The sequence below is a fragment of the Engraulis encrasicolus genome, chromosome 5 (assembly GCF_034702125.1).
Source record: "Engraulis encrasicolus isolate BLACKSEA-1 chromosome 5, IST_EnEncr_1.0, whole genome shotgun sequence".
Classification (NCBI taxonomy): domain Eukaryota; kingdom Metazoa; phylum Chordata; class Actinopteri; order Clupeiformes; family Engraulidae; genus Engraulis; species Engraulis encrasicolus.
In genome coordinates this window covers 27,314,784-27,338,872 of record NC_085861.1, presented here as the reverse complement: position 1 = coordinate 27,338,872, position 24,089 = coordinate 27,314,784, and the positions used below count along the sequence as shown (strand labels likewise).

At 43.8% G+C, this 24,089-nt stretch overlaps 3 protein-coding genes across 3 annotated transcripts; 1 reads left to right on the top strand and 2 right to left on the bottom strand.

Moving 5' to 3' along the window:
• Positions 1-1,008: 1,008 nt before the first annotated feature.
• gpn2 (GPN-loop GTPase 2) lies at positions 1,009-5,513 on the bottom strand. Its single transcript, XM_063198121.1, has 5 exons — positions 4,815-5,513; positions 4,487-4,643; positions 4,026-4,186; positions 2,605-2,735; positions 1,009-1,817 (listed from the first exon to the last, which is right to left on the bottom strand). Exons 1-5 carry the CDS (start codon positions 5,241-5,243, stop codon positions 1,745-1,747), a joined length of 951 nt encoding a protein of 316 aa, XP_063054191.1. The 5' UTR covers positions 5,244-5,513; the 3' UTR covers positions 1,009-1,744.
• A 186-nt stretch (positions 5,514-5,699) lies between these two features.
• On the bottom strand, positions 5,700-11,055 carry gpatch3 (G patch domain containing 3). Its single transcript, XM_063198120.1, has 7 exons — positions 10,617-11,055; positions 9,745-10,229; positions 8,711-8,885; positions 7,397-7,456; positions 6,707-6,834; positions 6,191-6,318; positions 5,700-6,099 (listed from the first exon to the last, which is right to left on the bottom strand). The coding sequence occupies exons 1-7, from the start codon at positions 11,053-11,055 to the stop codon at positions 5,898-5,900; spliced, it is 1,617 nt and encodes a 538-aa protein (XP_063054190.1). The 3' UTR covers positions 5,700-5,897.
• A 9,966-nt stretch (positions 11,056-21,021) lies between these two features.
• On the top strand, positions 21,022-23,013 carry nr0b2a (nuclear receptor subfamily 0, group B, member 2a). The gene is made up of 2 exons (XM_063198119.1): positions 21,022-21,701; positions 21,944-23,013. The coding sequence occupies exons 1-2, from the start codon at positions 21,167-21,169 to the stop codon at positions 22,183-22,185; spliced, it is 777 nt and encodes a 258-aa protein (XP_063054189.1). The 5' UTR covers positions 21,022-21,166; the 3' UTR covers positions 22,186-23,013.
• The last annotated feature ends 1,076 nt before the right edge of the window (positions 23,014-24,089 follow it).

Below are 24,089 nucleotides of genomic sequence, written 5' to 3'. Positions count from 1 at the left end.
GCTGTATTCAAAATTAAAGAAAGAAAATTGTCTGCACACTTAAATCCCCTTTGTGTTCTTTTTAATAATAGGCCAAGCTTTCGGTCTACTGACCTTCCTCAGGGCTCAGTTAGAGGAAGGTCAGTAGACCGAAAGCTTGGCCTATTATTAAAAATAACACAAAGGGGATTCAAGTGTGCAGACATATTTCTTTCAATTTTACACAGTTTTTGTTTGTTTGGCACCTTTTAATCGAGAGTGCAGTGTGATCCGGTTAAACACACAATACACGGAAACCTACCACAGAGTTGTGTGAATAATTTTCGGCTCTTCCACACAATCCGAAGAGTAAAAGGGGAGGATGGCCTGAAAGGACCAAAAATGTTTTGCACAACACTGAGGTATCCTTTGTCTCTTTTCTGTGCATTTAAATGTAGCCAGAAATCACAAGAAAATGTCTGAAGTGTGAAATCATTCCACTGGCCACCTGATAAGGATAAGTTCACATGGAAAATACCATTGATGGATTTAAAAATAAAAGTCTGGGTTGCCTTTTGTTGCTGGGCCTTCTTGGCTTTTGTGGAAGCAAGTGATGTCAGACTGTATGTGATCTGGGTGGGGGAGGGGGGGTGTCAGACAAAAATTGAGTTTCGTTTGACCTGTGGCCTACCCCTCCCTCACACCATCACACCTCCCCCCCCTTCCACACATGCACACACACGCATGCACACTCACTCCTCTGATCCTGGCCGTTTCATTAATGAGCACATTTTCGGACCCTGGTGTGAGATGACCACAGTCAGCCAGGCACTCGGGATGGCCCCCATAGCAACCCTAGGCCCCCATAGCAACCCTAGGCCTTTGGTGGAGAGCAGCAAACATAACAGACTCTGGAAAAGCCACACAGGGCCCTTACAGAGCCTTACTTTAATTTGTAGTATTACTGTTGTTGTTTCTATGGTATTAACTCACTGTGGAGAAGCAACTTCTAGTGTTTATGCAGCAAAACCTTTAATTTTGAGATTTTAACACACATTTTTTTTGGGGGGAAGCACATTTGTTGCCGAAGTTTATGAAATACGATACATTTATAAATACAAATAAAAATGACTTGAATTGATCTGTAGTACTGCTGCTATATCTTTGGTTTTACCCAGGCATACTAGAACAAAAACCTGAGCCTGAACCTAGAACTCCTGAAGAATGGTTATAGGTTAGTGCAAAAGACATCCAATAAATAGCGATGAGCCCTTGTTACTGAAAATAAATTATTTTAATAAAAGGAGGAGAATAAGGAGCAGGAGTCTGCCCACCATATGCTTTCAGTAAACAGAAACCTTGCATGATCAAATTCCACACCTCAGAAGAAGAGACCATCTATGAATATTACGCCACGATAATCAGACAACAGTCTTATTTTAAGAAATCCTTACACGGCTGTTGATCACATCCTTTCTTGCTACTCCGGCGCAAACTTAACAAATGACGAGCTATGGTAGCCATCTACTGTATTTCTTAAGACTGTTGAGTCCAAACTCCAACCGGCCCCTGTGAGAAACAGACTTGCTTGTCTTTGACAGTCAGATGCACTTGTTGATGGGGCCCACTCCACTCCTCCAAACTGCAGAGACACAGGGCACTGTGCCAGTTGGTTCTCCTCAGCTCACAGGTCCATGACCTCCTCCTCCACCGTCTGCTTGTTGGTTCTCCTCAGCTCACAGGTCCATGACCTCCTCCTCCACCGTGCCAGTTGGTTCTCCTCAGCTCACAGGTCCATGACCTCCTCCTCCACCGTCTGCTGGTTGGTCTCCACATAGCGCTCCTGCACTCCAAGAGTTCTGCAGGGTTACGTTAAGGCTCAATATTTTTTTTAGGGATTATTTTGGTCTTTTTCGACTTTATTGATGATAGGACAGTATGAGAGGTGGACAGGAAGTGAATGGGGAGAGAGATGGGGAGGGGTCGGCAAATGACCCGGGCCGGAATCGAACCCGGGTCGCCAGTGCAGCAGCCCAATGCCCTCCCTAATGGCAGGGCCAAGGCTCAAGATTCCAAACCGTGACGAGAGGACATCATGACGCCACATCCCATACCACCACACTGTCACTGCTGCCCAGTGCCCACCGCCTTAAGATTTCACCAAAGGGGCGATGTTGTTTGCGGTTTTAACGTAGCCTAGCTGTCTACAAGGGACTCCAGTGAAGTATCATCAGAGACGTTCCAAATGAAGAGACGCCCAGCTCAGCGTTCGTTCCTGTTTCCCTTATGACGCCAGCCACGCCCCTTTAGGAGACTTGGTAGGAGACTTTTATAATGGGCGCCTATGGAGAAATCTCTAAATCTCTGGAGACTTCTCCATGGATAATGGCCATTCCCTTAATACTGGGCGGCGTGATGGACGTACAAATGTCATATTGTAGGAGGCACATGTCTTCTTTACATTCTAAAAATTTAAATTACATGTCAGAGTTAAATGAACTATCTTGTTAGAATGAAAGAATCTTTGGTATCATCAGCTGTTGCTAGACACTGCATGTCGAATTAGTGCAGTGGATGTAGGCTTCCTTCATTTATAGAAATGCATGGACACACACACACAGACACACACACTTCACGAAAGGATACGCATCGAACTGGAAGTCGGCCCCCACTGCGGCAGACATCATGGCCTGTAGGTTCCTCTCCTCCAGGTCTCCGAAACAGTAGCCATTGGCCTTATCCACCGTCCTCATCACCTGCACCATGCTCTCCCTGTCCTGCAGATGCACACACACAACAATAATAATAACACTTTTGTTTTATATAGCGCCTTTCAAAACACCCAAGGTCGCTTAACATGGTATTAGTGTAGGTGTGTGTAAGTATGTAGGAGTGTGTTTATGGACACTAGAAGCCAAAAGAGGTTGAGACAGGTCCAGAAGAGACAGGTTTTAAAGTGTTGTTTAAAGATGGCCAGTGAAGGGGCATTTTGAATGTGGTTGGGTAAGTTATTCCAAAGGAGTGGAGCAGCTACACGAAAGGCTCTGCCACTGGGTGACCTTGAGTCTGGTGCGAGGGATTGCTCTTGGAAGAGGACAGCAGCGATCTTGTGGGGGATATAGGGGCTGAGGAGGTCTGTGAGGTAGTGGGGTGCAAGATCATTGAGGGACTTGAAAGTGAGGCAGAGGACTTTTTAGCTGATGCAAGATCTGATGGGGACCGTGTCGATCCAGTGTAGCTGTCTGAGTCCGGGGGTGATGTGCTGCCAGGGCCTAGTGCCTGTGAGGATCCTGGCAGCAGAGCTCTGGACCAGGGTAAACTCAAGAGCAAAGAGCTGGCAAAGTACAACATGCATTATATGACGTCTTAGCTCCCACATTGCTCCACAAATTCTCTCCCCGCATCTAATTAAGTGGTATCCGCCCATCTCCTTGTAATGCAAGAAGCAGAGAATCGTATGTGAGAGAGACATACTTCAGGCCAAATCTTTTCCGGTATCCATGTGATGTCGACTGAACGCCCCTTTTGGAGACCTTCGATTAGGAGACTTTCGGAGTCTCGAAGTTGAGAATAAATGGAGTACCCTTAGCGCGGTAGATAGCGGTAGCACACTTCTTGTACAAACACCACAAAAGAGAGGAAGGAGGGGACAACGCCCCCTGAGGAGACCAAATTTTGAGCACACTCCTTTGCATTGGATGGGCGGGGTTTGACCTATCTTTCTCTATTATACTCTCATATTTTTGCAATAACTGTTATTATATTTGATGTAATTATATGTGATGCATTGTACATCATGGTCACTGCTTCAGAAAAAGTCAGAACCTTACTACTTAGATAACATGAAGTTATGGTAAATTATGGAGGGCAACAGTGTCCTAATTGAGGGGGGTTTGATCTTGGAATCTGAGGGTTGCAGGTTCGAGTCCCTTATGCCATATGGCGTAAGTACCCTTGAATACAGCATGACATAACTCCAGAGGCTGTAACCAAGAACCTGTACTTAAAGTCAGTGTGGATGTCATCTAAGAATAATGCAATGGGATGCCACTATCAGGGAATCTCACCTGCACATTCAGCGGCACAAAGGAGACTAGACTGTAGTCCTGGATCACCTCAGCCAGCTTCTCGTTGAGGTGCAGGAACTTCTTGAAGAAGGGGTCAGCCGCCAGGTGATCCAGCAGGTAGCTCAGGTCCAAAACCTCAGTGTAAAAGTCCAGGTTGAAGGCTGGTAGAAGGTAACGCATGAGACAAAAGCTTACAATAAAAAAAACAATATCTTGTGCCAAATCCATGGTGAAAATGGTGGAAAACCCGGTGGAAGTTATCCAGATTTTGAGTAGAAGTATTTCCACCGACTGTAATTATGTTGTTTTTTAAAAAATAAATCTAATCTGGCAACATGTTGTGTTACCACCATACCTACCGGAGTACTGATGATCTACAACAATGTACGACAAAATGCAATAGACAGCCACAGGATGGTCAATAACATTCTCACACCCCATTTTCAGATCTTAAAACTTACCGAGCTTGCCATACTGCTCAATCAGGTCCATCTTGGAGAGGATGTTTACATGGGGAAGCTCCACGTGCAGCATGGTAGACAGAGACGTGCACAGCACAGAGATGAACTTGGCTGGGTCTGTACAGTAGTGAGAATCCACAAGGTGGACTGAGGCCAACTGGAGAAGGGGGATAGAAGAGACATCGTTCTCAACTTACTATTGGAAAAACATACTGATATCTGAGCGTTCTTTATTTAAATTCATTGTCTTGCATTGAAGGAAGGGAGAAATAGTTGTATCCCCCAGTCCATTACTCCATTACTCTTTCTTGTTAGTGCATCCACTCACCCTGAAGTTCCATTTGGTAAGCTGAGCCAAAACATTCTTGACTGCACTGTGATGGGTATACAGTTCCACTTGACCAGGGCAGTCGAACAGAAAGTAGCTGTCATGGTGCTGCTTCAGCTTGGACTCAAGCCAGTCAATGTTCGTTTCTAGGTACTCCATGCAGTAGATCAGTCCTCCGTTAGGCCCCAACTTCAAGCCATCCATCACATCATCCAGAGTGACCAGCTCGGAGATATCCACGCCGCACTCGTATGGCAAGTGTTCATTGGCTGGGTCCAAGTTCACCACGACCACTTTGCGTCCAAGATTGTTCAGGAACTCCTGCATCCCTCGGCAGTAGGTAGTTTTCCCCGAGCCAGGAGGACCGATGACCACTTGGCCGAAATGTAAGGATGGCGCTGGACGTGTTTTTTGGGATGGGGTGGTCATGTTGCTTACCAGAGTGATAAAGATCTAATACCGGTGATCTGCAGAGGTTAGGTTGCTTGCTAACCACATGTGTTGTAAGTGGAGTTCAGAAGGCGTACCAAGAGCATAAACACTCTAACAGCTCACTACAGTCACCAGTATTTCATACTTGTAATGCAATGGCATTTCCTTAAAAGCAATTAAACAGTTGTCACATATTTCGGAGAATTGAGGGAGTCTTCGCGCGAAGTTCTCATGTTGTTGTCCAGAATGACCCGGAAGTTATTTAACTTCCTGCTGATATTTACGTCATTGTATCAAGTTAAAGGTGTTAAATATTCGCTGTTGATAACTTTTTTTTTGTAATGCGTTATTCCAGAGACGCTTCATATAGAGCTATAAAAAGTAACTTTGGCTGTTCTTCAAAGGCACGCCACAATAAATAGAAAAAAGCAAACATACATTGATCAAACCAGTTTAATCGCAAAAATATCCACCATTCAGTCTATAAACAAGAGCAGCATCAATACAATAAATATTTTACTGAGGAAAAAAGTTACAAAAAAAGTACAAATACAAAATACAATACTTTAAACATGATGTACTGTACGGAAACTAACAGTACAAATACAAAATATATTTTTTTTGTGTGTGTAAAAAAAAGTATCAAGTCCGTCAGCTATACGGCGCTGAGCTACGTGGTCCAATACTGCCCCCTGGCCTCCAGTCTCTGTACTTCATGTTGGTGTTTGGCTGGCGTCGCAGTAGATCGTCGCCTTTATCAATCTCAAGGGGTTTATCATACACCGTGGAAATGTGGAAATCCTTTCGAGGTTTTTTCGGAGGAATGAAGGTGTTCAGCTTTTCTCCGTGATAGCTAAAATACATAGGATACGTTATTGTAGTATTTCAGCCATTACTGATACCAAAGGTAAAAAACTAATGTTTACAAGGTGAATGTTTCTTACCCAAAGCCCCTCTTGCAGTTTGGATGCTGTCCCTCATTCTCAAGCGCTTCAGCCATTCCCACTTGGCTGTGACCCAATCCTTCACCCTCTCTCCAGCCCTGCTTCTCCATCACACGCCTTCCCACACCCTGTGAGTAAAGAAATGCACATCACAAGTGTGAATATTTCAAAAACATACATCATTCACATAGGCCCATCTGATGATGCACGCCTATTTGAAAGATATGACTAGAGGGCCTAACCTGTGTAACGTTTAGTCTTTGATAATGGTCTGTCCACCTGTATGTGATTTTTTGGTAATGTGTGTGTATGTGAGTGAGTGAGAGTGAGAGAGCAAGAGAGCGAGAGAGAGAGAGAGAGAGAGAGAGAGAGAGAGAGAGAGAGAGAGAGAGAGAGATAATCTTGATTGGAAATGAAGTGAATGCTGAGGTTTTAACAAAGAAGAGGGCATTAACCAAGGCACATCAGTAGATGGCGCACTTGCATCTTCCTTTTGTCCTCTCTACACCCTCTCACCTTGGTGAACTTCTCAAAGCTTCCAATGTGCTGCTGTGAGGAGCTGGCCGTGTCTTTTCTCAGGCCGTCTCTTCTCCTCCGCTCCCGACGCATCTGCACGTAGTCTCTGGCGTCCTTGTCTCCTCCATCTGTGGAGCAATATCATCACTATGCAGTGAGTGACAAACTTCCAGAACAAAGGAGAACATGCTCTGTGCCTCTGGGGTTGACACTCTGGTGAAACCAGACCAGAAGAGGTCAAAAAAGAGAAAGCGGGGATGTCTTCTTTTTTGATACGTTACAGGTGCATATCAACTCAGGTTTTCAACACATCTGATGTGGCATCGAAAGGATAGTTGATATGCAACGGTAGCATAATGAAATAGTTTAAATTAAAAGTAATACATCCATGCTCCACCAGCTTTCTCTTTCTATAACATGTACTTCCGTTCTGGGGTGGGCAATATGTCAGTGAAGGTGATGCCAATATACAGCATTTGCCAATTTTTGTCCAATATTTGCATCACAATTTATGACTTAATTCTTATACAAAACACATACAACTAAGTCATACAATATTATATGAAATTGCATTTTGATGCAAATCATACATTTACCTAGCAGAGTGATGAGGGGAATTGAACAAGAGAATATCACAATTAAGTCATTTTACATCAAGAGTGTGAAGAGCAATATTTCAGAAGATCTTACCTTTGTCGTAGTACACACTCATGTCCACGTCCCAGTCGTCGGCCGTCTGTTCATCAAAGTCTACAAACAAGAAAAACAAAAAGAGAGGCTCACACTAGTGCTGACACACAAACCGCATGGTAAGAGCCAAATGTGTCACAATAAACAAGTAGTCCAGTTATTTATTGCAATGTTATGATCGAGTAATAAATCGGGTGAGGCCGCACGTAGGATGCGTTCCTCCTGGCACAAGATGTTCTTGCAACGGTTCCAGGAAATTTCTCCAATCTTCCAATTAGTATAACACAGCCGCTATAATTAGCACCCTGTGAGTAACAACGGAAAGATTTGTCTGTATGATTTTATACAGTGATAAACAGGTTCCCCTTCCGTCCAAAACATACTAACACAATTAGGTATATACCACACGATACACTGCACTCAGCACTGAGGTATAATAGAGGAAGCCATGGAGATGAAAACATCTAATCTAGCTTAATTGGACATGGGTAACACTTTAGAATAACGGTCCCTTGAAAATGTTTATAAAAACTTTATTAACAATTATTAATGAACTAATTATACACAAAGCATTTACAAATGTTTGTAAATGAGTGAGAACCAATCCAAAGCTACACAGTGGAGTGGGAACCAGCTCCTCCAGAATGAGTTTGATGTGTGTCTGCCTGCCTGAGACGTCTATACCTAGTGGTTCCATCTCTTTTTTCTCTTTGGAGGACAATCTTAACATAGTATTTGGTACTCATTCACAAACATTTGCAAATATTCCGTTAATAATTATTTACAAAGTGTTTATAAAGCCAAGACTGTTATTCTTACGTTTATTTCTTCTTTACTTCTTTACTTTACTTATTCTTACGATTCTTACGTGTTACATGGACGGGTAGCACCCAACATTACAAAAGGTAGGTGCAGCTAGAGCTTTATGTTGCCACATTTAAGGGGAGTGCAACATAGTGGCATCACCCAAGTGGCATCACCCACTGAGCTTGTCCTCTTGGTTGTCTTATATTCAGGATCGTCTTATAATAATTGTCATTGTCAATACGGTAATTTACAATTATCGCCGTGATGCACTACCTCCCTCCTCCTGCCAGGACTGGGTGCCGGTGTAAAATACCAGGCTCATCAGGGTTGTGGTAAAATACCAGGCTGATCAGGGTTGTGGTAACCTACCTCCTCTTGCCAAAACTATGTGTCGGAGTGAAAAACAAGGCCTCCGTTGCCATGGTGATCATCAGCATCATCATCATCATTGCCGTGATAACCAAACGAGTCATAATGATCGTCATGGTGATGATGTACTGTACGTACCTCCTTCCTCCTCCTGCCAGAACTGGGCGTCGGTGTAGAAGACCAGGCCGGAGCCTCCCTTCTCCCACTTGAGCTCGATCTCCTCCTCGTAGAGACGCTCCTTGCTGCGCTCCTGACTCGTCACGTCCTCGTGCAGCGCCTCGTGACGCTCCCACTCCTCGCACCGGTCATCGTCCTGCAACGCACGCACGCACACACACACACACACACACACACGTTCAAGATTGAGCAAAACATGAATAAATTGAGCAGAGCTGTGCAACGGCCAGACATGCACCATGCCAGTGATCTCTACGTAATGACAAGTATTTAGACAGCAGAGCTGCTCCTCCCACCATGACAACAGCTACATTACGGTACTGAAAGCAAGGTTGTAGCTAGATATCATTTAGATGCATTACTACGCTCCTCCAACACAGGCTGTCTGGCCCTGCCGCCTGTTAGCTCTGAGCGATCCCAGTCAAGACTGCTCTCTGTTGTTGTTCCCCAAGTGGTGGAACGGCCTCCCAGAGGCAGAAAGACTAGGCACATCTCTCAGTTTTCAAGAAGCAAGTAAAGACTCTTCTCTTTAATGACTATCTACTAACTTACACTAATGCTTGAACTGATGTGTGTGTGAGTGTATGTGCTCTACTTAACCCTGTGTTGATGACGTAACATCTGCAATTGTTGTTCTGTATATTTACAGTGCACTTTGTTTCTACTAGTGATGTCGCTATGGCTATGTTTATGTCCTCGATTGTAAGTCGCTTTGGTTAAACACAAAAAAAACGTCTGCCAAATGCAATGTAATGTAATGTATGACAGTAAGGAAATGTTTCGACTGGGGCAGCCGTAGGTGGTTAAGGAGATGGGCTTTAGATTAGAGGGTTTCGTGTTCCCTTTCACTCCCTGGTGCACTCCATGGCTAACCCTATACTACTGCTCCAGGGACTGTAACCAATATCCTGTAAAATAACTAAGTCGCTTTGGATAAAAGTGTCAGCAAAATGTAATGTAACGTAATGGATATAGTAGCCCTGGCAACAACTCACATCATCAGCATCAGACTGGACCTCCTCTTCCTCCTCTGCCTTCGACTGCTCTTCTCTCTCTATGGTGTCTGTAGAGCTCGGCTGAGTACCACCTTCTCCTCCTCCACCTCCCCCCACAGGAGGAGGCACTTTCCCAGGGCCGCAGATCTCATGCCCTGCCGCCGTGAAGACGCTCTCCTCCGCACCGGAGGCGGGCACCACCACCTCCTCGCTGCCGCGGTACTGGTAGGGCACGTTGCCGTAGCGGCGGCTGGAGCCGGTCTTGGGGAAGGTGAGGCCCAGCTTGCGGATGAGGCGCGGGGGCAGGCGGCACGACTGGATGAGCTGCAGGAAGACGGTGACAGGCGTGCCCACGTTGCCCGCGGGCATCAGCGACGGCGGGTTGAGTTCAGGCAGGGTCTTCAGGTCCGACTCGGTGAAGCGCTCACTCAGGGCCACACGTCGCCTCTGTTGAGATTTCGTGCGGTAAGGGAAGGTGTCGTCCCCTGGAGGTCAAAGACAGAGAGTGAGGCATTATGATCATTAATGGTAAAAGAGGAAGAGTTCAAGTGTCAATCAATAACGATTGGGGTATGATGGACAACTGAATAGGGATACTTGAATTTAAGGGTTTAAATTTCATTCACCTGCATGAGAGTTCAAATACCCTCAAAAACCCATAAATATGCAACCCCTAAGGTAAAAGAGGGAGAAAAAGGCCTACGCCTGCTCTTCAAACACATCAAGTAGTTTACTACTAACTCGAGCCTGTGGTGCTGTCCTTTAAATTAATTGATTGTCAGTTTAAATATAAATTGCAACTCTTTAATAGTTCTGGAGATTTAGTTAAGACTACAGAATATGTTCACAAAGCCTCTCCACGTAGATCTCACCAGTCTGCGAAGAAACACGAACTCTTCTGATGATGCAGCATTTCGCAAGCCAGTTCCCTGATGAGTTGATCCATTGGTTTCCTGAATACATCTTCATGAACCGATCAGCCTCCTTGGCATGGACGGACACTACACAGCAACAAGACGTATGTTTAACCGCTGTTGTCTCTGTACTTTGGGACGATTCTTCGGTGGGACTACTTCTACCATTCTCGTTACTGGAGGTGCCCTGTGCGTCGTCTGTCTCGAGATTTTCTGTTTTCTGTTCACCGACAGAACTCGCTGTCTCTTTTCGGACCTCGGGTCGATGCCTGTAATGAAAACAAATAAATCCGCAGCTCTCAATAAACTGACTGAAGTAGTTTCGGAGGTCAGCGGACCTAAATTTCACAGGAATGTTGGTAACAGCGAAATACAAAGCTTCCAAGGGCTCCGCCATATTTGTTTACGTCCCTGTAACGTCAGAGTACACACGTCATTTCCTGTCAAAACGTGAAGAGTACGGTTTTTTTTTTTATCATATGAAGAAAACAAATACACGAACGAACTTACAAACAAGGACGTCTGGCTAAACGTGTAGTCTTGATTTAAACATATTATACATATATATATAAAAATAATAATAATAATTAAAAAAATGAGAACATACACTTATCTTTTCAGCATTTCCCACGCCTCTTCCTCATCAGTAAGGCCTAGGCCAGTGTCACTTTTTCAGACCGAGGACCACTTTGTCCCCTAAAAATTCACTGTTGACTGGTGCTGATTTGACACTGCTAATTTCTATACAAATCACTTTTTATTCATATTTACAAGCCTGTCTTATTGTGGTGAAAATATGACTTCAGCCATGTTTAGCTTTGTAATAGGCCTAATTATAGTTACAAAGCAATAATGTTAAAAATGTTGTTTTGGAAAAGTAGAAATCCTCTTGCGGACCACCTGAGCTCTGTTGCGTAGGCTACCACCAGTGGTCCCCGGTCCGGACCACACTTTCAGAATCACTGGCCTAGGCCTAGGCTATAGCCTAGATCAAAGTGGAATAATATTGCTAGGTGAATTTAACACCAGGCTAATAAAGGACTCCAATAAAACAAATAGGCCTAATAACCCAGTGGGTCACACGGTCATGCTCCAGAGACTTGCTTTTGCTGACTGTGAGGATTCCCTCATTATCCCCTAGCCTACCTGTTCCACTCTTCTCTAATTTCCTTGGCTAAGGCTAAAAGTTTTTTTTTTTTTTTTTAATCAGTTGGTGAAACAACAACATTTATTATTATTATTATTATTATTATTATTATTATTATTATTATTATTATTATTATTACTATTATTATTACTTATTACTTATTATTACTTATTATCATGATCATTATCATTATCAATAGTAGGCTAGTAGCCTATGATTGTAGACTATAGGGATAGAATAGTAGCAGGCCTTTCATTAAGAGCTTCATCATAAAGAGTTTCAGCTGTAAAGATTATATGCCTTGTTACAATACAATACAATAAACATGTATTTATATAGCACTATCACAACTATGAAGTTGAATTCAAAGCGCTTTCAAAATACACATACACAAATAGCCTACACATTCCCACAGTCACACAGCAGCTCTGGAGGCTGCCGCACGTTGTTGTTTTATGAGATAATCGACATCACACAAGGCCCTGCATTTCCCTCAAAAATAAAATAACCCACAGCGATGGGCGATCACAGAACCATTAAGGCCTACCACAAAACGTTTCATTGGCAGCTGCATACAAAAGTGGGAATGGTTGACAAAGCCATGGTGGGTGTCTGTTTGATGAACCTATGGTAGCCACATCCACTCCCTTCTGTAACGGTGACATGAGCAGTTTGAAACAGATGCCACTGCACGTACACAAGGGTATAATACGATTTCCTCTTGCAAAATAAACAATATTAAAAAAACGTCCCGCAGGAAACATCCTTCACCTCTAACTGTAGCAGCCAGGTCAGTGACCTCGGCTACGCTTAACTCAAAACTCCCTCTAAAGGACATCTCATTCAAAAACACGAAAATGCCTGTGCTCTGTACATGTACTGTATATTAAATAACAGCTAAAACTAAGGTTTTTTTGGGGGAAAAAATAAATAAATAAAACAAACAAAAAACTATAGCTCACAACAGACCTGAAGCAGATCATCCATGGCCTATCAAGTTTAAAAAAAAAAAAAGGCTAAATATGATGGACACAGTTAGAGTTTAAAGTTTGCTATTGCCACAATGGTGATACCGTAATGCACTACTGTATAATGTAGTAGTGTAATGCAGTTCTATGGTGGTAAAAAAAATAATAGAAAAGTGTTCTATTGGTGGAAAATGTGGATTATGAGGCCAAATAATGTCATTGTTTTGGTGGAAATTTTTGCCAAATGTTTTGCTATGCTGTATTATATAAGGGCAGCGCATTACATTTTGCAGTGTAATTCAACACTTAGAGTATGAACGAATGTACAGTGTTGAATTCAGTGTTGAATTAACACTACATGATAGTGCACATGACAGAGGACAAAGCACATCATATTGTAGATTATACATATTTACAACATCCGGATAGGATACCCAGGACAGTCAGTGTTCTTGCATGTGGAACATTACGCACTGTTGAGACAAGTTGTATAGGAGGGAAAGTCGTTTTGGTTTCACGAGACCAATTAAAAGTTATGAACCATAAAAAGGATGTTTGTCTGTGGCTCCTTGGCATACGCATTTCAGTCAGTCAGTCCTCTTTAGGTTTGCGTGAAGCGGGTTACAAGAGTGCAGCAACCTCACAAAGACTCTCTCACCTGTCCTTCATCTCCCCATAACTACGAGTAGGACAGCAATATACATATAAAATAAGCAGCCGAACTGACACAGTAGCACTCTCATTGACCTGTGTGAGTGGGTGTCTGAAAACAGTCATCAGCATTCAAATAAAATGTTTTATTGTGACGCATTCTTTGCCTCTGTATTCTATCATTTTAAAATAGCTGTGTACTGGCACATGGAATGACTACTTTCGTCATATCATGTAACCCCGCGTTCAAATTGGATGATGTCCAGGAAATATTCACTCAGTGTTTCTAGCCAGACAAAACATTTTTTTTTAAAGATATTTTTTTGGTCTTTTTAACTTTATTCATGATAGTACAGTGCAGATGGTGACAGGAAGCGAGTTGGGAGAGAGAGACGGGGAAGGGTTGGCAAAGGACCCGGGCCGGGAATCGAACCCGGGTCAGCCGCATAGCAAACGTGTGCCCTACCATATGCGCCACGGTAGGGCCAAAACATGTATTTTGTTCACATAAAAACATTGACGCTATTGTAATGAGTACATAGTAATAATCAGTCGAGAGGTTAATCAAAATCGGCAGATTTACTGTTTGAAATGACTGTATCTGTAACCTGTCCTGTCTGTAATATCTCTGAGCGCGTCTGACCTGTCGAGGTAGGCCCTATATTAGTGTGATTACTAAATTGCATGAACACATTGCATCGTAAGAGAGGTGCGGGGAGGGTCAGGGGTCATGGTTGAGACGGGGCTGTTGATAGAGAGCCATACTGCATTGATTCAGCAGAATGACATGAAGGTAACCCCTGCAGCTGTCCCACGTTGCACTGGCTTTGGGTCAAGGTCAGCGGTGGAGGATGTCAGAGCGAGCGAGAGGTATACAGTAAGCCGGTGACTGACACGCCGCTGCAGAGCAGGTCAATGACCTCCCAGGCAACGCTACATTACATAGGAGCGCATAGTCAACCTGACGTAAACAACATACAGTAGTTGGACTCTTTCTTTTCATAGAGGGGATGGCTGAGTGATTTGTAAAAAGTACACAAATCTAAGACCTATTTAATTTTAAAAGAAATTATTGGCTTCATGGTTATTCATTGCTTTTATTTCTTTTAAAATATAGGCCTAGGCTATAGCCTCTATTGTATTAAGATGATCTGCAAAATGTAACTTTAATTCTATAAAGGTAATGAAATGATTATAAAAATGACCAGTGTCCTCATAACATTGCGCAAAAAAACTGCGGGAACTTGTCCTTGGGGTATTTCCTTGGCGTCTAACCACAGGTGAACTCCTGCCGTGCACGAGCCTTGAAGGCCGGGGTTTTATTCTTTACTATCGAGGCCTTGATAAGCGGCTGTCCTCGGTGTCTGTCTCAGGCTTCTCCTGGCTCAATAAAAGCCAAACCCTTATCTCACACACACACACACACACACACACACACACACACACACACACACACACACACACACACACACACACACACACACACACACACACACACACACACACACCCAGGGACGTAAACAGCTTTGACTGGGCACAAGGCAAAGTCATCTGAAAGGGCCCTTTACCCAATACATACAATGTAATGACAACGCAATTCTGCACCCCCCCTCCCCAACACGCACGAGCGTCACGCGCACTATAGAGTTCTTCAGTAACGCGGAAGCATGTAGTAGATTGTAGTCTTTCATGTTAGCATTTAAGGACTTCCTGGTTCGTATCGGCTTCCGGCCTCCATTGGGAATGAATAGGGGCCAGTTTCAAATAAGCTCCGAGTGCAAGCAGGCGCTTAGCGAACCCCCGCAAACTGTCGAGGGTGTTAAAAATAGGCTGTAGGTATGACATGGTTGATCATTTTGTGTCAAACTTCGACATAAATACGATGTTGCGTCCATATGCTAAACCCGGAAACTTTTGGCGACTACAGAAGCGGCGCCTGTATCTAACGTCATGTACGTGCGGAAGGTTGTACCCATGGCAACCAAAGGAAAGTATGTAGTTCGGAAGTTTTAATGATCAGAAAGGGGTTAGCAATATTGAATTATAATCGTCATGATTTAACATGTGAATACACCAACATGATGATACGATCCGTTCCACTAATGAGAAAGGGATGCGGGGACACGCTAATGTTCGTTGTTGGCGTGCAACTTATATTTTTGCCAAACCTGAATCTCTATGGCGTGTTGCAATGTAAAAAAATCGCCATAGAACCGGAAGTCCAAACGCCGCATACAAGTTGACGTCAACGCTGAAGAACTCTATTGCCTTGTCACCCACAGTCCACCTCACCTGACTATTACAACACTAATTTTTGCCACCCCGCTTCCTGACTTCCCCATTAGTCATTTATATCGCTTGTTTATGTTTATGTGTCAACTATGATCAACTCTGATGATGGTTTGACCAACTGATTAATATTAAATCATGTTTTCTTTTTTTTGTGTTAGGAGCAGGGTTGCACTTTTCTCCTCATTCCACAAATTATATCTGAATTGAAATTATCCATACACTTAAAGTGATACTGTCCCATTTTTGGAAATAAGCTTATTTTACACCTTCCCTGGAGTTAAATAATAGGGTTTTACCGTTCTTCTATACTTTCAACCGTTCTCTGGGTATGGCAGTGCACATTTTACCTCCAAGCTAGCAGTTAATATTGAGTCCTATGAGACCAGTTAGCCGCCAGCCGGCAGGGCCTTAATCAGTTTATATTAACGCAATATAATCAATTTATATATGTAAGCTGATTATATTTAAGGAGATTATTTGACTGTTTACATGATGCATATTTAAGAGATGTATACATATAATCAAATTAAATGTGGCTAGTGTGACTTTTTCCATTGCTTAAAAGATGCATTTTTATGGTAGGCCTATATTTTGAAAAACAAATGGCACCTAATGATTATGAGCCTGACTAATATATTGATTTCCTCTCTCCACAGTGGTTAAAGTAGGCCTAAGGTTTTATTCCACTCCCCATGCCTTAAGATTGACTGTTAATTTATGACCAGATGACCTTGATCTCCCAGCAACCCCATCTACTAGCAATCTGGACAGGAAACTAAAGGCTATGACTCAAGCAAGGAAACCCCACGCACTCCCTGTGTTTTCTAGGTAAAATGCTTTTCATCATTTAATGATTTACATCATTTCATGATTGCCTATAAGTGGTTCCCAAACTGGGGGTCAGGATACGGATAGGGGGGTACTGCTCACAGAGATAGGCTGCAGGGGGGTCACAGACAGAATGGCCTTTTTATAAAAAAGTGGAAATCACAGGTTAATAGTTAACATAGGCTACTGTAACTTCATACAGTTGTTAGAAACTTACTCACTTATAAGGCCAATACATTTTTTTGTTTACTTTTCCTGTTGATATCGAATTCGAATTTAGCGATATTGACATGTTAGGGGGTTGGGGGTCGCGAAAATATTCTTAATAACAAAAGGGGATCCCGGCAGAAAAAGTTTGGGAACCACTAACCTATATGCCTTGTATTCTTTTTATTGTGTCCCAACTTGGTTCATTGAGTAACCTGAGCAGCTCTGGTCTACAACAGTGCACATTGACAAAAACTGATGTACGCAGACACAAATTAATAATAATATGTAGGGGAAGAAAGGAGTCACCGGAGCATCTTCAGATGTGGAAAATAACTTGTTTTATTGGGCAAGCGTTTAGTCTTGGCGCTTGCCCAATAAAACAAGTTATTTTCCACATCTGAAGATGCTCCGGTGACTCCTTTCTTCCCCTGCATTTACCAAGTCCTTTCCCGAGACGCACCAGATTGTGAAGTGCAGGAGCGCGGAGGATATCTCTCTTTGCTGCGTAATAATAATATGTACTAGCCTATGCCTTGTCATGTAACTGTAAATGTGCACGATTTGAGTTACGTGTCTTTAACAATTCCGTTACCAATTCTTTAACATTTATTTTGCTATTCATTAACATGTCAGATATTGGGCTGTTGAGCTGTTGCACCCTTTGAACATTTCAACAGTGCCCTTGAACAGCATCTGGCCCTTGGTGTTATTTCCATTATTAGTCATTTGGGCTTTGTATGTTGTAATATCCTGTCCATCCTTGTGATGCTGCTGACGTGGTAATGTCTTACTCAGAGTAGTACAGGTGGTCAGTGTTGCCAGATTGGGCGTTGTTCCGCCCAATTGGGCTGCTTAGGATGGCCATCTGCGGGTAGGACATGCATTTGGTTAAGTTTTTCTGCCAATTTATGGCCATAATCAATAGAAATTAGTTCAAATTGGGCATGATTTTGTGCTTCCAGACGAGTTTTAAGCATTTTTTGGGCTGGAAATCACCTCATCTGGCAACCCTGCAGATGGTACCGACATTCACATCTAACCCCTGGACTATCTGACTATCTGACTCGAACTATCCTCAAGACCCAAGACTGGAACAGACATGCTATATCTTAAACATTAACGACCAAATGAACTTTTAGTCCCAATTTGGTATTGACCATTTGGTTGTGAAGAACTGGAAATAAACGTCTTTTCCCTCAAAGTAGCATAGGTGTGAAAGAAGACCTACACTATTTTGGACTGGGGCAGACATGCTCATTATGAGACGACTACATTAACTCTATTAGTCCTAATTTAATTGTTAAGCGTTTATTGACCATGTAGTTGTGATGGAAAAAAGAGAATACTGCATATCGTTTTTTGTACACATTATGTCATAAATTGTATGTAAATGTCCCATATATTTCTATTTTAAATCGTTTGTAAACAAAAATACTAAAATGGTAAAAATAGAAAACAATGAACATGTCTATTGTTGCTTTAATGAGACTGTGTAAATAAAGATGGCATACAGCCCGGCTACCTGCAAATTCCCATGGCTAATAAAATCATTTGCTTATCGCGCCGCAGCCTCTGCGCTTGGTACCGGGGAGATAAGAAACCAGGGCGCCTTACACACCATATCGTAAACATGCAAAAACAAGTTATTTAATACTCCACCAATCAATGCAATACAAGCATGACCACATGAAAACATCTCTGTCTATGACCGTGCTCTGTGTTTGTGTGGCAGAGTTGCTCTGCCGGGACTTGCACCCATAGCATTCTGGGGTGCCAAACTGTGGCTCTGACCGCTACATCAATGAGACAGGCTCATTGCACCCACAACTGATACTACTCACACCATCACACTGCCTTCCACTGTGGGAAGCGGACACCTATGCTCTACACACACATTTGGTATATATTTTGTATAAAGTAAAGCACATAGGCATGCAGACTGTTCTTACAAACATTTGTGAACTCTCAGGAGGTCAGTGAACTCCAGCGTGAAACTGTCAAATTCCACCTGTGCGACAAATCCAGTCATGAAATGTCACATTCAGTGATGGGCAAAATGGATTCATTAGTTATTATAGGGCCACATATTCCAAATCACCTTGTTTTACTTGTCCAGTTCAACCAGGTGATCGTTCAACCAGCCAATCACCTGGCTAAATCGGACAGGAAAAACCAAGTCATTTGGAATATGTGCCACTGTATACATCCATCCATGAATCCATCATTGTCCACATTCAACAGTCAGCTTGATTATAATAAAATGGAAGAGTGTGGGAACAACAGCAACTCAGCCATAGAAGTAGCGGGCCACGTAAACTGACAGAGAGGGGTCAGCGAATGCTGAGGAGCATAGTTGGCCCAAAGAGGTGGTCGACTTTCTGCACAGTCCATTGCCAAAGAGCTTCAAACTTCATGTGACCTTCAGATTAGCCCAAGTACAGTACACAGAGAGCTTCATGGAATGGTTTTCCATGGCCGAGCATCTACATCAAAGCCATACATCACCAAGTGCAATACAAAGCGTCGGATGCAGTGGTTTAAATCATGCCACCACTGGACTCTAGAGCAATGGAGACGTGTTCTCTTGTGTGATGATACACGCCTTTCCATCTGGAAATCTGATGGAGGCTATTAAGATTGCCTGGGGGCCCTATTCTACAGGTTGCTGTGGGGCCCTTGGAAGCCAAATTTCATGACACATTTACATAGACAGTGTCATATTTACGAGCTAAGGTTAACATGTTTACCAACTCTGTTCAAAACGAGATAAACCATTTTCAACATTGCATTCCAGTCTGTCACAATTCTGCAACTTTTCAAATTTGGGTTTGTGGGTTTGGAGGTTGCCAGGAGAACGGTACATTCTGAACTGCATTGCGCCAAGTGAGAAATGTGGTGGAGGAGGAATAATGATGTGGGGTTGTTTTTCAAGAGTTGGGTTTGGCCCCTTAATTCCAATGAAAGGAACCTGAAGTTTGAATGCTTCTGGATACCAAAACATTTTGGACAATTCCATGGTCCCAACCTTGTGGACACAGTTTGGAACGGGCCCCTTCTTCCAACATGTCTGTGCACCAGTGCACAAAGCAAGGTCCATAAAGGATGACAGAGTATGGTATGTATGAACTTGACTGGCCTGCACAGAGTCCTAACCTGAATCCGATAGAACACCTTTGGAATGAATTAAAGCAGAGATTGAGAGCCAGGTTGTATCGACCAACATCAGTCTGTGAGCTCGCCAGTGCTCTTTTGGCAGAATGGTCAAAACTCTATTCCCCTTCGCTTGCATACAATACAATATGTCCCTATCGGTATAATCACAGGACCGGATTAACACACAGGCTAGGGGCCCCCACCCTAAAGCTCATCTGAAAATCCCCCTCACTCAGTACATAAAATGTAATGTAATGGGAACCCAATTTAAATTTAAATTTAAATTTAAATAAAAATGAATACCCAGTTGATCACTAAGGGTGGTATATCATGTGGCATACATATTGTAGCATTTGCAATATTGTCCAGTGTTTGTATATTAAATTTCATTTACATATACGTTTATTAGGGCTTTTTGCCTTTATTTCTAACAGGATAGTGGAGGAGAGACGAGAGTGGGGAGAGAGAGACAGGGAAGTATTGGCAAATGACCTTGGCCGGAATGGAACCGGGGTCGCCGGCGTAACCCAGTGCCCCACCATTAGACCACGGCAGGGCCTATAGATTTCATTTTTGTTATTGTTTTCCTATTAACTGTGCAGGTCCAAATGGCATTAATTGTATACTTTCCATTCTATTCTAGTCTATTCCATTCAATTTTAATCTATTCTACAGTTAAAACATCAAACCCTGGACAAAAAGCCCAGCCACTGATTATTTCTGCTCAGTGCTAACCGGTACCATCTCTAAGGCATGATAAGGAGTTCATTGACCCCGGACACGTTTGCTTTGGGATCCCGCCAGCCCTAAGGTGTGAGCTGTCTATATAACCTCGTCATAATATCATCTTAATTGTAGTGACAGTCCTTGGTAGCTTGGTACCGCCTGGGGGAGAATTGGAGGAAGAGATAGCACTAACCTCAATCTTCGTCCCAGAGAGCTGGCCCGAGCCATCTGGCAATTGACTTTCATTGAGAAACCCTTATCTACCCCCAGGCCCCGAATCAATGGTTAAACAGCCGCTTGTTTTTCTGAGAGTGCGATTCATGGCCAAGGTTCATTGCCTGTACACTATAAAAGGCACTGGAGACTTGGAAAACGGCAGTTAGTCAGCAGCAGGTGCACTGCACAGCAGCAACCAGGCCAACAAAAGAGTCCAATTCCCCACTGACCCTAACGGCCAGTGGCACACACACACACACGCTATTTACTAGATATTTGCCTGCAGACTTGCTGCTGCTACGTTTCACCGTGACAAGATGGATTACGACTGCAATTGCATTGAGGACAACAGGCAACCAAACGCTATTCTTTACAACATTCTCTGCAGGCCGGAGAGTAAGGCCGTCCACAACGTCAACAACCTCAACTACACGTTGGCGCCGCACAGGTGCACCTGCGAGATGCGGAGGACGGTGTGCCTGAAAACCCCCGGCGAGACCTGCAAAACGGCCTCCGACGTGCTGGTCAAAACCATCAACTTCATGAAGAGCTTGCCGGCTTTCCATCAGCTGCCGGCGAAGGACCAGCTGGCGCTCCTGCAGAGCTGCTGGGCGCCGCTCTTCATCCTCGGCCTGGCCCAGGAGAGGGTGTGCTTCCAGGTCACGGACACCCCGGCAGCCAGCATGCTGAAGCGCATCCTGCTCAACCGCCACGAGGACATGGACGCGCTGCGGGAGCAGCCCACCATGGCTGGGGTCAACACGCTCATGTCCTGCCTGAAGAAGTTCTGGAGCCTGGACCTGAGTCCCAAGGAGTATGCCTACCTGAAGGGCACGATGATGTTCAATCCTGGTAGGTGGTGTACCCTCTCCTCTCCTCTCCTCACTTAGGCTACTTACAAAAATCTTGTCTCATTTCATCACTAGAATAGAACTCACATAACAGAAATGTTATAAGCACGCCTAAACACAATGCATGACACATACCACTTTTATACATGGAACTTGTACACAGAAATGCACAAAAGAAATGCAAGTGAACAATGAGACTAACCTCTGATCTCTCCTCTCCTCTCCTCTTTCTCCCTCCTTCAGATGTCCCGGAGCTGAAAGCTGTGTTGTTCATTGAGGAGCTGCAGCAGCAGGCTCAGCACGCACTGAGGGAGGTGCTCCTGCCCCTTCACCCCGACGACCGGGGCCGCTTCGCCCGCATCCTGCTCACCGCCTCCTCCCTCAACGCCATCACCCCCAGCCTCATCACCGAGCTCTTCTTCCGGCCGCTCATCGGCCAAGCAGACCTGCTGGAACTGCTGGCAGAGATGCTCTTCAGCAAGTAGTGGAGTGGAGGCAGGCCAGGATGGTGAACTAGAATCTAGAGGACACAGGCAGTGTGTGGAGGAGAGATGTTGACGGGGGCCGATGCCAAGGGCCCAATACTGAGAGAGGGCCCTATAAAGTCACGGCTGATATGAATAGCAGGTAGTGAGGAGAGGATGATGAACTGAAACCGATGATGAGGAAGGAGGATGAACTGGCGGTCGAAGAAGGATGAAGAGGGCCGATGCCAAGGGCCCAGTACTGATACAAGGCCCCTTAAAGACACTGTTAGTGTTAACTTGTCAGTCCAATATTCGATTCCGATATTAATGCTTGTCCAAACTTTTTTTTTGTTTTGTTATTTGGACCATCATTTAGAACCCCACATTTTTAGTGAGGGCCTTGACTGGAGTTGTTTGTTTCTTTTTGTGTTTTGTTTTATTTTCATTTCTTTTCTTCAGTGCATTTAAGCAAATATTGTCTCGATTTTCCGAGACACAAAACTGAACACAAAGCACTGTCATCACCATAGCTATACTGTATGTAATAAGTAAACACATATGGATGCTAGGTGTGGCGGTATAGAATGTAAACACAGCATAACCCAGCTAGTGCATGAATACAGCACATTTTAGACTTGTTTACAGACAACAGACATACAGCAATTTCTCAGGAAAAGTTACATGTGTAAGTTCCTTACTGTTTTGGGATTGTCAAAGTCGGGACATTTACCCGCTGAAAAGACTTTGATGACAGTGGAGCATAAATATTTGTCTGTCAACCTTGTAAATATGTGAGAGTCCTAAAAAATCCAAAATGTTTGGAATAAACTTTATTTTTGTACTATAGATATGGTCTTTGCAACTTTCTTTTTAAAAAACCTGAACTTTCTAAACACACACACACACACACGCACGCACGCACGCACGCACGCACGCACGCACGCACGCACGCACGCACGCACGCACGCACGCACGCACGCACACGCACACACACACACACACACACACACACACACACACACACACACACACACAAATAACACATACATAGATAGCATTACCACTGAATCTAAAGGCCTTTCAGAGGGCAAATAAAGAATTGCCCACATTTGAAGAACAATCAACCATAGCCAAGATTATCAAAAAAGCACCCCCTCATATTCACACTCTCACCTTGACTATTTGTACTTGGATTCATGAGGTCTAATCAAATGGATGTCACAAAACAAAAGTTATTTACAGTGAGAAAATATTATTAGGTTAGATGTAATGTAATGTAATGAGAAAAAGGTAAAAAAAAAAGATAACTCACAATAGTTATGAACTTGTCTACTGTACATTTTGAAAGGGTTTTGTATATCATGATTGACATTTTTATCCATATGACATTAACTTGTCCTCTATGATGACTAAATCAGGTTGAATCACTGTCTGGCGATATGTGTCAGACATGACAGCATGGTGCCCATGCCAGTATGACAGCTAGGTTGGTTGGTATATGGGGTAGTTTTTTAATAAAGGGTGGACTTTGAGAGGGCCATGCCAGTGCAGAGCCAGTGTGTGCATGGCACTATCAGCGTACGCTGTGTTTATCCAGGGCGAGTGGCCTTAACACCCCCTTGGTGACGCCGCGCGCGGGGTGAACGACCTGGAGGCTAGTGACAGCACACCTCAGCCCTGTATAGTCTCAACGTCAGTGACAGCGGCAGATCGGCCTTCCTACAGCACACCGACCTCCAGACTCCTTGCACAACATCCAGCTCGGCTTAGACCGGGCCCATGACAAAGTCATCTGAACACAACCCCCTTCCAATGCAGTTGTGCTCGGGTGCGTTGGTTGCTGGGGTGACAACAGTGTTGAGTGAAGTGCCGAATGCGCAAGCCGGTTGGGAGATAGGCTTGCTGTTCCCTGCAGCTGTTCC

Excerpts from the sequence above, each read along its gene's own strand:
- nr0b2a (XM_063198119.1), top strand. The coding sequence starts at position 21,167 with ATGGATTACGACTGCAATTGCATTGAGGACAACAGGCAACCAAACGCT. Across the intron at positions 21,702-21,943 it reads CACGATGATGTTCAATCCTG|ATGTCCCGGAGCTGAAAGCT; the intron begins GTAGGTGGTGTA and ends TCCCTCCTTCAG.
- gpatch3 (XM_063198120.1), bottom strand. The coding sequence starts at position 11,055 with ATGGCGGAGCCCTTGGAAGCTTTGTATTTCGCTGTTACCAACATTCCT. Across the intron at positions 10,230-10,616 it reads TCGTGTTTCTTCGCAGACTG|GGGACGACACCTTCCCTTAC; the intron begins GTGAGATCTACG and ends TTTGACCTCCAG. Across the intron at positions 6,319-6,706 it reads GCTTTGAGAAGTTCACCAAG|GGTGTGGGAAGGCGTGTGAT; the intron begins GTGAGAGGGTGT and ends CTTTACTCACAG.
- gpn2 (XM_063198121.1), bottom strand. The coding sequence starts at position 5,243 with ATGACCACCCCATCCCAAAAAACACGTCCAGCGCCATCCTTACATTTC. Across the intron at positions 4,187-4,486 it reads TGAGCAGTATGGCAAGCTCG|CCTTCAACCTGGACTTTTAC; the intron begins GTAAGTTTTAAG and ends ACCTTCTACCAG. Across the intron at positions 1,818-2,604 it reads GCCGACTTCCAGTTCGATGC|AACTCTTGGAGTGCAGGAGC; the intron begins GTATCCTTTCGT and ends GTAACCCTGCAG.